Source organism: Taurulus bubalis (genome assembly GCF_910589615.1).
Source record: "Taurulus bubalis genome assembly, chromosome: 8".
In the NCBI taxonomy this organism is placed as follows: Eukaryota; Metazoa; Chordata; class Actinopteri; order Perciformes; family Cottidae; genus Taurulus; species Taurulus bubalis.
In genome coordinates this window covers 13598180-13613517 of record NC_136596.1, presented here as the reverse complement: position 1 = coordinate 13613517, position 15338 = coordinate 13598180, and the positions used below count along the sequence as shown (strand labels likewise).

The 15338-nt window shown below is 42.6% G+C and overlaps 1 protein-coding gene across 1 annotated transcript in view; it reads left to right on the top strand.

Annotated features, from left to right (window-relative positions):
• Positions 1 to 15338, top strand: part of adgrv1 (adhesion G protein-coupled receptor V1) — a gene marked incomplete at its 5' end in the record, with an annotated part of 90227 nt that overhangs the window by 32604 nt on the left and 42285 nt on the right. The window contains 30 exons of the mRNA XM_079221680.1: positions 269 to 445; positions 672 to 854; positions 992 to 1171; positions 1601 to 1765; positions 1893 to 2013; positions 2171 to 2294; positions 2420 to 2558; positions 2668 to 2853; positions 3040 to 3275; positions 3423 to 3556; positions 3718 to 3916; positions 4127 to 4346; positions 4474 to 4713; positions 4872 to 5021; positions 5513 to 5733; positions 5810 to 6089; positions 6185 to 6328; positions 6882 to 7053; positions 7457 to 7598; positions 7862 to 8430; positions 8523 to 8786; positions 9157 to 9274; positions 9365 to 9536; positions 9657 to 9899; positions 10861 to 11268; positions 12043 to 12215; positions 12334 to 12580; positions 12711 to 12850; positions 13765 to 13925; positions 14142 to 14242. Of these exons, the coding sequence (XP_079077806.1) occupies positions 269 to 445; positions 672 to 854; positions 992 to 1171; positions 1601 to 1765; positions 1893 to 2013; positions 2171 to 2294; positions 2420 to 2558; positions 2668 to 2853; positions 3040 to 3275; positions 3423 to 3556; positions 3718 to 3916; positions 4127 to 4346; positions 4474 to 4713; positions 4872 to 5021; positions 5513 to 5733; positions 5810 to 6089; positions 6185 to 6328; positions 6882 to 7053; positions 7457 to 7598; positions 7862 to 8430; positions 8523 to 8786; positions 9157 to 9274; positions 9365 to 9536; positions 9657 to 9899; positions 10861 to 11268; positions 12043 to 12215; positions 12334 to 12580; positions 12711 to 12850; positions 13765 to 13925; positions 14142 to 14242 (6009 nt within the window). The remainder of the gene's footprint in view (positions 1 to 268; positions 446 to 671; positions 855 to 991; positions 1172 to 1600; positions 1766 to 1892; positions 2014 to 2170; positions 2295 to 2419; positions 2559 to 2667; positions 2854 to 3039; positions 3276 to 3422; positions 3557 to 3717; positions 3917 to 4126; positions 4347 to 4473; positions 4714 to 4871; positions 5022 to 5512; positions 5734 to 5809; positions 6090 to 6184; positions 6329 to 6881; positions 7054 to 7456; positions 7599 to 7861; positions 8431 to 8522; positions 8787 to 9156; positions 9275 to 9364; positions 9537 to 9656; positions 9900 to 10860; positions 11269 to 12042; positions 12216 to 12333; positions 12581 to 12710; positions 12851 to 13764; positions 13926 to 14141; positions 14243 to 15338) is intronic.

Genomic DNA, 15338 nt, shown 5'->3' with positions numbered 1-15338 from the left:
TTTAAGATAATCAGCCCTTTGACTGCTTGAACACTAGCCTGGTGCGATAGCCTAGACACACCTGGCATAAAAAAGCTGGCAAAGCAAATTTGCATTGCATGGAGTTCAACTTGTGGGTGTGGTTGACTCCACTTGGCGCTGCCCTCATTCAGCATGAATATTGCCTTACCAGCTCATATACATTCTAAATATGTTTCTACGATAGAGAGAGAGCATGTATGTTTTGTTTCCCATTATTCAGTGTATATGTACATGTGTGTTTTCAAAGGATGACGTTCCAGAGCTGGCAGAGAGTTTCCTGGTAAATATCACCAGTGTGGAGCTAGTTAGAGGGTCAATAGGAGCCGGGCAGCCCATTGTGAAGAGGCCTGGTATGGAAGTAGCAGAGGTCACCATCCAGGAGAATGATGACCCTCGAGGGATTCTGCAGTTCAATGTGTCTGAGGTGAGCACAGGGTCATCTCTGTGACAGTGACTGGCACATGAACATGATAGAGATGCAATCTTAATGATGATAAAATACATTTCCATCTTTCATGCAGTTTGCAAACCTCTAGTTTTGAAACCTAGAGAGTCTCATCATAAACTACTTATCAACTGATCCAGTATATACACATATTCCTAATAACTTTCAGTCCTAATTAAACATTATTCCATCACATTTTGTCCAGGATATCACTGGAAGCGTGCTGGCATATGAGATTCCACCACCAGACAACGTCCTCCATCTTTCAGTTGTGCGACTCGCTGGTACAACTGGTAGACTGGTCATCTACTGGGAGGCTCAGCCAGTCACTGCTGATCTTAACGATTACAGCCCCTCATTCGGGAACATCACCTTTCAAGATGGACAGGTAAATGGAGGAACTGTCCTTATTTGAAATGAACGTGCCTTTGATATCACATTAAGCCATGATGTGAAGCTGGCCACGAGTTATTGCATACCGAACTTCCAGGTTGTTAACTTGTGTTTCACTATCCTCATTTTTAGAGTAATGCTACAATTGCCATCACCATCTCAGATGACGAACGGGTGGAGACTTTGGAGACCTTCAGAGTAAATTTACTGCGTGTGATTGGTGGTGCTCAACTCGGCAAAGCTACTTCTGTTACCATCAGCATTCCACCCAACGACTCACCTCTCGGGCGATTTGGATTTCAGGAAGTGGAGGTGATTTTAAATGACTTACGGTATACTTTGTGACACGTTCTCCATCAACAGATTTGTGGTCCACCAGGACTGAAACAAATTTACCTCACTTATATACTAAACATGACCTTAAATCCCCCTAATATTACAGTGATTCTCTATGTATCATCAGAATCAGAGTTGTTTATATTTTGTTTGTTTGTTCATACAAGGAATTTGACTCGGTGAAAGAAAGGTGCATAACAATAAATGTAGACATAATATATAAACAATGCAAATAATAAAAACAATAAACATAATTTAAAGATAAATGTGATAAACAATAAACAGATTGACAGATGAGAGCGGTCGGCTGCAATCTTTCTTGCCCGATCTATAACAACCTATTTATTTTTATTCATTGTACTTTTTCAGTTTCAGAAATAATTATTTTACTCAATCCGCTCTTAGGTTACTGTCAGTGAGCCAGAGTTTATGGATGATCCTGCTGCTGTGGCGACACTATCAGTGCAGCGTAGTCCGGGAGGCGAAGGGGCAGTGACTTTGGGGTGGCAGCTGGAAGACCAGGCTGCAGATGACCTGACACCTTTCAATGGAACTCTTGTCTTCGCTGAGGTATAGTTTAAAAGGAGTAGAGTCACTGTTTCACAACAACATTGGGCAGTACTCCATCTTTTATCTAATTTGTGTGCTGTCTATGACGTTGCTTCATGAAGTCTGCCATACTTTTCATACCTCCCAGGCTGAATCTATAAAGTCGTTTATGATTAGCGCCCTCGCTGACACAGCACTGGAAGGAGATGAGCATTTCACTATCTTGCTGTTTCCTGCTGAGAGTGGAGCTGTCATTGACCCCTTGAAAGGTCAGTATTTTTATTACAACCTCACCCTGCCAGTGCATACAATTATTGAAGAAATGTGAAGTGTTTGTCTTATAGGGCTGTCTTACATTGATGCAATAATCATATCCATCTTCCTCATCCCTGTTCCCTACCATGGTCTCTTCATCTACTGCTCTAGGCTTGGCCACCATAACTATCAGGGCAGACAAAGCTGCCCTGGGGATTGTTGGATTAGAAGAGTCCTCCTGGAACATCCTCATTGGAGAACCTCAGGGAGATTACAATGGTAGTGCAGTGGCTAGGTGAGATAAACATAAAACTGTATCACTAACCTGGAAAGACAAAGTTCTTTAAATTCCGCTGCCTCTGTTTATTCATCAAGAATGTAAGGTGAAAATCCCTTTGTATATTTGTGTGTATCCCCCAGCCTTGTGCGAGGGCCCGGTGTGTTTGGAGAGGTCCAGGTGTACTGGAATATCACTCCAGCTGTGGTCTCTGAGTTTGAAGCAATCTCCGGCACTGTGAATATGAAAGACGGACAGTCTTTTGCCAACATTATTTTGACGGTACTGAATAATCCAGATATTTTCTGTATTAATGCACTGCAGAATATGCATATGCAGACCAAAATGTATCGTAATAATACCTTTTTATACGTTTTCCATAAAATTGCAGGCCCTGGATGATGATCTCCCTGAAGAGCGTCGTGAGTACCAGCTTACTCTAACCTCCGCCACCGCTGGAATGGAAATTAGTTCTATAGCCAAGCACGCTAAGATTATTATGGCAGCCAGCGACAACCCCTATGGCGTGTTCTCCTTCACCCAACACCAGATAAGGGTGTCCGAGGAGGAGGAAATGGTGAGGTCAATAACATGAGGCTGGTATATATATATATATATATATATATATATATATATATATATATATATATATATATATATATATATATATATGTGTCTGCTATATGGTGGAATAAGCTCAGTAACAATTTAGGTTGTGTATACAAACCTAACCCAATGCCATAATTTCTCTCTTTTACCGCAGGTGAATGTGACAGTAAATCGCTCCTTAAGCAGTCTGGGCAGTGTGTGGGTGACCTATCAGACCTCAGGCAACACAGCGGTCAGTGGAGTGGACTTTGCTCCAGCTTCAGGACGACTACTATTTACTCCAGGCCAGACCTCACAACAAGTCACACTGCATATCCAGGATGACAGTCTTGCAGAGGATACTGAGATTTTCTTCCTCAACATCACTGAAGTGGAGTTAGTCAATGTCAGGTAAAGTTACTGGATACATTAGAGTAGATGCTGTGTTGGTTGATATGTTTATAATAACTGCAACAGGTCAAAGTCATTCATAAAATAGGAACTGCAAAAGCCTTCATTTAGTGACAGTGACATTCTGTGTCTCCCTCTGGTGGTCAGTGCTGTTGGGTCGGGTCTCCAGCTGGACCAGCATCCAGCTATAGGGAACGTCTCTTCTCTTGCTGTGGTCATATTAAGGAATGACAATGCTGAGGGTATCCTGGAGTTCAGGCAGGATTATGTTAACATTACAGGTAAGAGACTAAACAAAGACAATTTGAAATATATCTTGTGAATTTTCATGCCAGGACTGTTATACGAAATTTGCTATGACACCATTTCATACAGAGAAGATATTAATAGATGATTCACTCCATGTAAAATCCATATTTTCTTCTGGCTCTCTTTCTTACAGTTGAGGAGGATGTGGGCATTGTGTTGATCCCGGTAGTAAGGAGAGTGGGCTCATATGGACTGGTCTCAGCTCAGTTCACTTCAAGAGGCCTGAGTGCAACCCCTAACCTCGACTACATCCTGAATAATGGCTCAGCAGAGTTTGTCAATGGCCAGAATACCAGTTACATTAATGTCACTATTATAGATGACCTGGACAGGTGAGAGAAGAAATAATTAAAATACATGTCTAGCTCAATTCCTAAAATGTTTTTTATATATAGGGTGATAAGAAAATAGCAGATAAATCATCAGGAACTTAGTAGGTTACGCGTTTCAATAGCTTAGACTTTAAAAAACATAAAATCAAAAACTATAATAAGTGAAGACATTGTTGAATTCCAATTTAATACTGAACTTGTCTCCCCCAGTGAGTATGCAGAGGTTTTTGAGGTCCTGCTGGTTGGAGCTACAGAGGGAGCCGTTTTGGGCTCTCAACAAGTTGCCAGAGTAACCATTGCCAAGAGTGACTCTCCAAGTGGGGTGGTCCGTTTCCTGAACGAGAGCCTCATCACCCTCGTCAATCCCAACTCCACTCTCAAACTGAGTATTGTTCTGGAGAGAGCAGGAGGCCTCGTGGGCAATGCAACGGTATGAGGAACAATATATTCTGCTTTCATCACTTCAGTTCTCTCAGCAAGTGTTGCTTGCAGTTCACTTACATAAGTTCTTTCTCTGTGGACATCGACGAATTCAAACTGGTTTTACCCTTCGACAGGTTGCTTGGATCATCCTTGGCCCTAATAGCAGAGAGGTCCTTCCTCCATTGAATAAAGACATTAAAGAGCCTGTGAACGGGTCCTTCTTCTTCAGGGATGGAGAAGAAGGTACCCGGGTCATAGAACTGCGGATTTTCCCCCATGGGGAAGTGGAGGTGGAGGAGACATTTGTTGTAGAGCTCAGCATTCTGTCTGGAGAGTTGGATGTTGACCCTCAGGCTGGTTCCATAACACTGAAGGTACTTTGTTGCATTCTATCCATACGGTTGAGGTCCCCATCATGAATCAGTTAAGATTGTTGAAAAAATATTATCTTTGTTGGCATTGGGAATCTAATGGAACCTCAGCCTCCGTACCATACTCAACCCTGTTCTCTTCTAATGTCTTTGTCTCCCAGATAGAGAAGTTTGGTGACCCAAATGGTATCGTCCTGTTTACTGAGGATGCTCTTCGAGAGCGTGTCTATAATGAATCCACAGAAGCAGAGGGCCCCTTCAACATCTCCTTGTATATTACACGCAGAGAGGGTGTCATGGGTAACATCACGGTAAGATTTAATCAATAATAATAATACATTTAATTAATTTGTCAAATTGATCCCTCTTAATCATCACATATGACCCACCAGCAATGTGTGGTGGGGTCTGTATCAGCATTATGACATTTATTTTCTCATTTTGCTGTTGTCTGTACGTTTCTGGGCATTGATCTCAATAAAAACGTAGCAACTGGGTGCCAGATTGTAAGCACACATCCAAGTGGAATCTACATAAATGGTGGACACAGGACCTAAAAAAACTGAAATAGCTTGGTGAAAAGCCAAGCGGACAGAGCTTGTTCCAAAGTAAGAATGAATGTGGGGTTTGCTTTCACCTGTTGGCGAGCACCCTCACCATAACCACAGTCAACAACACCAGCATCACATGCTGGTGTCGTTGAGGACCCATCCAGACATATCCTTCTCATTCGGACAAAACTAACTTAATTAAATTATTTGTTGCACTGTTAAACACAACCCTTCGTCTTCTCACACCTCAGGTGCATTGGCAGATACAGAGTGACTCAGATATAGTAGGTGACTTCCTAGCCTTGGGGGGCTCAGTGATGATACTGGAAGGCCAAAGGGATGCAGAAATTGTCCTCAGCCTGATGCCTGATACAGTGCCAGAGCTGGAGGAATTCTACACTGTCCAGCTCACGGCTGTGGAGGGTGGTGCCACTCTGGATGCCAACCAAAACCTGCTCAGAGCGCATATCAGGTTTGTCATATTGACTTTCAGGTAAAAAGTAAAAAATTGAATTAACTTGAAATGAATCTTCCTCTCTCACCCTCAGGGTACCTGCTAACGATGAGCCTCACGGTGTCTTTACCCTGAACCCTGACCAACAGTCCATTATAATAGTGGGGTCAGAGTCTCAGGTCAGCAGAGCTCTGGTTTTGAATGTGACACGGCTTGCCGGGCTGTTTGGCAACACTAGTGTGGGCTATAGGATCAGTGGAGGGATTGATGAAGTGATGGACATCAAGGAAATTCTGGGAGGACAAGCTGAAGGAAGGCTGTTCTTGAGAGAGGGACAGACCTTCAGTACTATCACTGTGCCCATCAGCAGTCTGGTAATAATAAGCGCAGAGACATGTACAACTTTTTTTTAAATACCTTAGTGTGTGTGTTTTTTTTACCACTTGTTTTCCTGCTTTTCTCTCTATAGGTGTTTTTGTCAGTGGGTGAGCGCTTCACAGCTGAGCTGACTGATGTTAGACTAGTCAGTCCTATCCTTGGCTCCCCGCCTCGCCTCCTTCATGACGCCAGCATTGCTACGGTGACTGTGTCTGAAGAAGCTGCCAGCTCAGAGGTGAGTTGTGGTTGTGGGTTGTTTTTATGTCGATGTATGATTTATTTGTGAAGTAAAAACTGTTTTTTGAATTGCTGCTGGAGATCTCTATATGGATCAATACACATCTGGTTATATATGTATTTCTCTGCCACCAGACAACATACTGGGACTATTGCACCATTATACTCTCTTGTTTCTTGCCACTTCAATGTCATTTATTATAACAGATAATCTGTGAAAAAACATGGTTTCTGAAAAACATTTCAGCCAAGGAAAAAGTTATGTGGTAACAGCATCTTGATTCATATTTGATGAGCGCTGCCTAGTTTGACGGTTTGATCTGAGTTGACAAGCTTTTTTGTTGAATCTTAAAAATGTTGTTTGGAGCACTAAAAGGAAGCAGAAGAACCCCATCACTGATTATCTTTCTCGTGTACTAGTGTCAGGTTAGGGTGTTTGAAAAAAATGACAAATCTTAATTTTTTTGAAAGTTACCGACTAAAGCTTTAATGGTAAAGGAGGCAACAAGATAATAGCATAATTAACGTCTTCTCTCACATATGTTGTGCAGGTTGGCTTTGCCTCGCTCGCTTTGCAGGTTTCAAGTGTTGAAACAGGGGCATGTGAAGCAACAGTGACACGAAGAGGGTTGTTTGGAGACGTCAGGGTCCAGTGGAAAGCTGGGTATCCTTCAGGTCAGGCTCCGCCAGGGCTCAGTCTAGGAGCTATCGCCCCAAATTCAGGTAAAACCCCAATAGAAGGAATGATCTTTGAAAAACTGAATAATAGCAGTGTAGACTCACACATTGTATCAAACCACTTACATTATTTATTTCAGATGATTGTAAGTAAAGTAAAATCAAACAATTATTGACTTGATACGTCATTTGTAGCTATTTTGAATCTTAGCCATGTATGACTTTCTTTTTAATAACCATGCATAACCTTTAGTTATACCTGGATGGCAGTTAACCAATCTAAGCTTTCATCACTGATAGGATGAACTATCCTAAAAGTAAATACTTATCTTTTCCTGCAGTAAAAACCCAATTGCAGCAATTTGGTGTTCAGGCTTTTTTAAACACTAACATGGACTAACAACAGCCTGCATTAATGTTGGTAATGTGGTACTTTCTTCATATTCAGGCTCACTGACCCTGGTCCATGGAGAGAAGACTAAAGCCATATCTCTGACAGCTGTTGCTGATGCATCTGAGCCAGCTTCCTATGCTATACACCTCACTGCTGCTACCTCCAGTACATCTACAGCTAGTACTGTCAAGCTCAGGTAATGGTTTCTGAAGTTCTAGAAGAATAAATACACTTTAACTTGAAAACCTGCTGCATGTTACAGTAAACAGGAGCAGGATTTTCTACAGATTATCTGTTTAATATCTTTATATGTTTTGTATGCAGTGCTCCTTCAATTTCCTTTGCTTATTATTCCAGCACCCATTGAGTACAATTTCCTAATGTTACCATTTAAATCAAGAATATAATTTGTATATTTGTCAAATGAAGACTCACTGTGACATCTGTCTCCCTGTTCAGGTCAGGATTTACTGTGACAGAAGTGGAGCCATTGGGAATCTACCAGTTTGCCCCTGATTCCCGCCAGTTGGTCATTGCAGAGGACATCCAGACAATCACACTTTATGTTCAGAGACTCTACGGTTTTCGTACCAACAGCACCCGCCTGTCCTATACCACAGTGGCAGGCAGCGCAGCAGCAGGAGAGGACTTTATCGGCGTGCCAGATGGCCGTTTGGTCTTTGACTCGCCTCTCCAAACCAACTCTTCTTTCCGCCTTTCAATACTTGATGACTCCCTTTCAGAGGCTGATGAGAACTTTCACGTCAACCTTACAGATGTTCAAGTCCTTACTCCAGACTTGGCTTGGGCAGATACCTCTCCTCGCCTCAATCTTCAGCACAGTGTGGCCACTGTCACCATCCAAGCCAGTGATGTGACCGGAGGAGTGCTGAGTATTGGACCTGAACTGGTTCAAATACCTGAAGACAGGGATGAGGAGACCCAGCAAGAGCAACGGGTAGTTCTGAGGGTGCGCAGGTCCGACAGTGTGGCTGGGGCTGTGAGGGTTCGAGTTCGAGCATATGGAGGTGTGTGTTTGTTTTGTAGCACTGACTTAATGTCATTTACTGTGATATTTACAGTTTTATTTTAAGTTGTGTTGCTGTGCACTGTTATCTAGATGGAAGTACAACACCTCTTCCCTTCCCTCTGGACCCTGCTGGGACCCTTGCAAAGGAGGAACAGGACTTCCGCTTGGAGTCCACCATCGTGTCCCTTAAGTCTGGTCAGAATGAGACAGAGATTATCCTCTTCATTCTGGATGACACCGAGCCAGAGGGACAGGAAGTATTCTTTGTTTACCTCAGTGATCCAGAGGGAGGAGCACAGATAACAGACAGTCCATACCAGGGCTTTGGAGCTTTTGCCAAGATCACTATCCTTGGTAAAATATATTTTTAAAGATCTTTGTTTGAATTAGCTGTAAATTAAAGATTGTATTCTGGACTAATTTATTTATTCTGTTCATAGCTCTAAATTAATCAAATGGAATCGTGGAGATGTTTGTTATCTCAATGAGTGATTACATTTTCTTCTCCGGTTTCATTTGCATAAGGTCACTGCTAAATTAGTCTCCAGCTTCTATTTTTGTCCTCACTTATCACATATTCACTGCAGCGGGCAGATAATGTGATTGTTTAGCATGTATGATTGATTGCAAAATAAATGATTATATCATCTAATTGTAATTTAATTTGGAATGTTTCTCTTCGTTTCTGTTTTGTTCTCTGTATCCTTCCCTCTATCCACACCAGGGAGTGACTTCCATAACGGCATTGTAGGGTTTAGTCTTAATTCTCTGTTGGGCCAAGTTCTGGATGAGGATTCGGTGAACAGAACTGCCCTTCTTTACCTTCAGAGACAGGAAAACAGGTAATAAAACAACACACTTGTTTAATCGTTTTTGGACAAAGCTGAGATCTGGTTGTAGTTAGTTAGTATGCTCTTTCTCCCGCTGGTCAGAGCCTTTGAGGATTTGCAGGTCTTCTGGAGGGTTACCTTCAGCAAGGCAGCTCTAACTCTTGTCAACAATGGAGTCAACCTAACCAGACAACTTCTGCAGACCTCAGGAAATGCACTGTGTAGGAGAGGAGAGATACTCTGTGCTCTCGCTGTCGAGGTCCAGGATGATGAGGTGAGAGAAACGCAGAGGCCCCTGATGAAAGCAATGTTACTTTGATGATTTTTTTTTTTAATCTTCAATCCTTCACTATAAGGATAGATTGTAAATTTGCACCCTTCTGTGTTGCTGCAGGAACCAGAGCAGCAGGCGTGGTTCTTGGTAGAGATTTATCACGTGGGTGCTGGAGCTATCATTAATGAGACAACCCGTTTTGCCAACGTCACGTTGGCAGAGAGCGACGATCCACAAGGCGTTTTGTACTTTGCCACTGGTCACAGACTGCCCATTGCCACCCTGACGACCATGAGGCTGAGTCTCCAAGTCCACAGACGAGCAAGCACAGCTTCAGTCATATCTGTACAATATCGCACTCTGGTAAGTAACAAACATGTGTGGTAATTAAACATTCAAGCACTTTTTGTTTCAGCTTTGCCTTGGAGGTGTCATTCTGTGGAGAAGCAAGTCTCATTTATAATCTAAGTCACTGTGATTCCAACCATTTACTGGTGAAAATAAGATTATTTTTCATCAATCATTGTGACATCTGTCTAGTGAGGAAAAAAAATCGAGAAAATTGAAATTGTCACTTTCATAACACTTATCATTATTTAGGCCAGTTAGAAAACCTTGATGTTAGAACGACACACACCAAGACTACCAACTTTGCCTAATATAATCAGTCTTTTGAAATTTGGAGCCACTTAATTGCGTTTAGTAGTTTAGTTTTTTCTTCTGATTGTGGTCTTCCCTTTCACCTGTTGTAACAGTAATGTGGATATATTTATAATGTTCATGGTTATTTAATGTTAATGATAAAACGTTTTTTTCAACCTTACAACTTTGATCTTACCACCCTGCTTTTATCTGAGGCATCATAATTAGAGATATCTTGGTAATTGCAGTTCGGGGGAATAATTTATTGACTGGCACTTTTTTATGTTGGAGATCAAAGTAAGAGAGGGTCTAGTGCACTCAACAAAAACCCACTGAGACACATGGCCATGTCATCTGCTTTCATCTCTCAGAAGCACAACAACATATATTGGCATACAAAAGGTTTGATGCGTAGTAAAAGTCCATTTGGTTGATATTGTGTTCTCACAACATGGTCAGTTTCACTCTTCTACATGTGCTGTTGCAGGTGGACGCTGTTTATCAAATGAGAACTATGCCTTCAATCTGTCAAAATAGTGTAACATATAGTTGTTTCTTTTGACTTCATTGTTTTTACATTTTACGGGTAGATTATATGCGTTGATCATGTCTGTTTATTTTGCTCAACAATGCTGGTTAACACAGCTCCCTCCAACACAAAACATTTAATTTTTTCTTCTAGGAGCTCCCCAGAGAGAAGGTAGTGGGTCCCTCTACAATCTGGCCTGCCAAAGCAGGGAGTGATTTTCCAAAACAGGAGGGTATGCTAACCTTTAATGTGGGCCAGCGTAACACATCATTGGACATTTACCTCACACCTGACCTCGCCTCAACATTACCCACACCGAAGCGCTTCCAGGTGGAACTCTACAATGCTACAGGGGGAACCAGAGTGCACCCTCTGTTTGGGGTGGCTAATGTGACTCTGGTGTCAAATGCAGCAAGTGAAGCTGTTTGGCTCATACTGGATCAATTACATCAGCCTCTCGACTCGATTATATTGAACCAGGTGCTGCAAAGACTGATCAATAAGGTCTCTACGCCTCTATCTCGTGAGCAGATGGCCGCCGTGCTGGAAGCTCTGGGGAAGGTAAGACTGAAGACAAAAGCATTTTGTGTAAACGAATAACCAAACCTTATTTTCAAGCAATTTCATTCATTGTCATTGAAGGTGGAGCAGCAGGTAAAACAGAGTATTTGTTTAAGCTTAATTTGGCAAATTTGTTTCGTAATATTACTTCTGATTCTCTTCTGAAAACCATCATGTCATCACATTGTCTTAGTAATGATAGAAACACTTAAAACTTGTGAGTCAGTGTATTTGTTAGCTTCAGACAGACCTACGTTTAATGACAAAAATGACCCCCTACTCTGGGAGATCTGAAGACCAGCTTGTCATCTGAAAAGGTCTCAGTTGTCCCTCTATATGAGCGCTGCTATCCCTAAGCTGCTTTGATATTAGAGTCTTCATATTGCGTCTTCTCATGCCCCAGACAAGAGGATACTCCGCTGTTTTTTTTTCACCTTTGAAGGAGTGTGCAAGGGAATGATTTCCACAGCATGAGGATGTGTGGGAGCACAAAGAGAGAGTAAGAGAAAGGAAGTAGACAGTGCAGGGAAAGTGACATTGATTCACTATAAAAGCTGCATTACATTAAGGCCTAAACCAATGAAAGTGACAGTGACAGCTCTGTCAGGTAAAGATAAATACAACGCTCAAGTGAGGATCACACACACAGATTATCGGAGCGATGTACTTGTAAAAAAGAGCAGAGCAAACCGCTCCTCAATACAATGTAGCTAAATTGATCTATCCATCCCTCTTTCTTTCTCTCTCTATTTATCTATGTTTCCCCTGAGCCAGGTGCTTGCAGAGGCAGAGAGGGCTCCTTTACAGGAAAGTAGCCGCAACTTGACTTACAACCTGCTGTGTGCCTTGGCCAATCCCAGCAGAGTGGACACCCGGGGTCTCAGCCACCTTGCTGAGGTGGCCGAGCGATTTGCATTCTCCCTCCTCACGCAAAGTCAGTGTCAGATGTGAGTGTCCCAGTTAAAAAAAGAGTGGCGAGTATAAGGGCGATATTAGTGTTTTAAGATGTTGAATGTGTTTTCATGCTTGGTATTCTAAATGCTTTTCTTTGTGTGATTTCTCCAGAAGGGGTACCATCCTGGAAACATGTCCGTATATGTCCATCTCTGCCTTCCAGTGGTATCCCACACAGATCAATGGACACAAATTCAGGGGCCGTAATGCAGACTTCTTCCAGCTGCCAGATACTCTGCTGGCGGTGCCAGCAGTCTCCACCGCTGACTGTGGCAACCTCAGCCAGATTCAGCTGACCGAGTTTAGAACTGAACATTGGTTTCTCACCAATGATACAAACAATGCTCTCAATGGGAAGGTAAGGGAAGCGCAAATATATTCCAATGCCATTTTTGCCTCAGCAGGTGGCAGTATTACTTCAGTATAAACTAGCCGTCGTTTTTGTGTTCCCCAGCTGAACCCGCTTCTCTTCTTCTGTTTATATCTAGGTATTCTCAGCCAGCCTCCAGGACAGAAGGTCACGACCCCTAGAAGATGGCAATGAGGTGGTGTATCGTATTCACTCTCCTGGTCAGCAAGTAAAACCAGGCCGATCTCTGTGCCTTCTTTGGAACCAGACCACTGCAAGGTAATCCACAACAGACCCAGTACAGACACATGCTCATCTATTCTAAAACAGCACGTTGACACTCAAAATGCTTCTATTCTTGATAACACCACGGTAGTATGTTGTTATATTAGTGTCTGGGGTTTTGTATTCTAGTGTATGCCGACTGTAGTTATTGATTATCTCAGACACCTTTACACACATTTATAACCATCTAAAGCTCTGAACCCATGCTTACCCCTCTCTGTCCTCCTCAAGCTTATTGGGTGAGTGAAACTGGTTTGCTAAGTGAAGGGCAAAAGTCCAAGTACAGTACAGCCTCTCAGTAAGGCCTATCTGTGGCCATGGGGGAAGTCACATCATTGTGTTTAATATCTGCACATTTAGTCTGATACACACTGAGTCCTCCCACTCAGTAGTCGCTTTGTTGAGGACATTCCTGGGGCGTGCAATGGGACTTGGCGAGAACACTCTGTTACAAGTTATGAATTGGCAGGTTTGGTTGGGCAGGAACTTGGACGATGCATTGCAGAAAAACAGATGAGAGAACTGATATAGAGGCATATGGTGGAGAGAGAAGCAAAGTCACAGGAAAAGGTCAATGTTGCAATATGACATTCTTGCTGTGAATTAAATGTAAAAATAAAACATTTTAGACAGAGAGAGACAGGACTTTCTGCTCTTCAGAAGCCCTTCACTCAATTCCTTTGCAATCGAATCCAGCACAAACGTGATTATCATGTTCTGGTTTGCCCCACAGCATCTTTAAAGGGTAAAGGTTACACCAAAACACATACTAATAAACATGTTGATACTTCAGGTTCATTGCCTTGCCTTTCTTGTTTTCCTTACCTGTGTTTTGTTACACTTGTTTAACAGTAGTGTCTTGACTTTCTTTCTTTTTTCCTCTCCTCTCTCCTCTCTCCTTTCTCTAGCTGGTCATCAGATGGGCAATTCTGCAGAGTTGTGAAAGAGAGTGGGAACTATGTGGAATGTGCCTGCTCCCACTTGTCTGTCTATATGGCCTACGCAGAGTTTGCTACTCTTGCATCCTACAACGACGCCTTCTATGCCTCGGGATTTATCTGCATCTCGGGTACAAAACACACTCTCCCTGTCTTTTTTTTCATATAGTTTTATTGTGTTTTTTTCTGTGCCCACGGCCGAATGGCTTTTCTCTTCAGCTTTGTCTCTGATGCATTGTGTCCATATTCCTCCCACATTGTTGTAAATAGCCCCTGTTGATTAACATGAGTCATTTGTTAATTTAACATTCATATTGGTTCCATGTCTTCCACTTATCCCTCCTCAGGTTTTGCTTTGGCCATTATATCCCACGTGCTGTGCTCCCGTTTCCCTATGTTTGCTGCCAAACTGCTCACTCACATGATGGTGAGCTGCCTTGGAACACAGGTAATACAATTATGTTCAGATTTTGTGTTGTACTGAAGTGCTTTACTAGAAAGGCTAAAATGAGCACCAACACCCACAATTCACATCTCATGAAAGCTGAGACATTCATAATCCCACACCATCAGCATTTGTTTCTTTGGCATTGTCATCGAATCCAATCTGCAGATTCTCTATATGGCCTTAAATGTAGATGGATAGGAGACCTTTGGAAATTGTTATAGAGGCATTCATCTCTCTATGCTATACGGATCAGTAGCTTCCACACATTAACATGGCTGTAATGTGTGTAGTGCAACACACAACTTCAGTTTCATATTGACAGAAACATAAAAAACATAAATGTACTGCTTTATATTAGAATATTTTGAACCTTTACTAAGTGCATACACACACACACACGCACACACACACACACACACACACACACACACACACACACACACACACACACACACACACACATATCGCTTGCTGCCAACCCTTTTTGCTAGCCACTAGACATGTCTCAGGTATTTTCTTGGAAATGTGCATAGACGTGAACACAACACACATCATCGAATGTCACTGGTTGCGTAGTTTGCGGGCCAGCGCGTCCTGACAACACAACCATGCCCCCCGCACCCTCGCCCATTAAAAACGCAAGCTGTCACATAAGCAATGAGCGAGATAGATATGTGGCTGCAGGTTAGTCTCTCAGCTGGTCCTGGCCATGTATGTGTGTGTATGTGTGCATGTGTGTGTGTGCGTGAGCGAGTGCGGGACTGGTAATTTTCCACTGGTCCCCCCTCTCTTTGGTTGACAAACACGAGCCCCTACTAAAGCAGAGTCGTTGGGGGCTAACCACCTTGGGCTCAACCTGTTTATGGCCCAGGCAGAGCCCCTGAACCTAAAAGGGTTTTGGATGGAAAATTCCGTCCTGTTCTGTTTCCTTGTTGGTACTGTACTGCATGTTACGGCCTTCTTCCTTAGATGCGCACGTGTCTGAGATTGTGCAATAGTTTATCAAATACATGGGTGCGTTTCTGTGGCCTTCTAGTCGAGGCCAGTCGATGAAGGCCTGGTTGAATTCCAGACAGTCAAGCTAAAGGCCTGACTG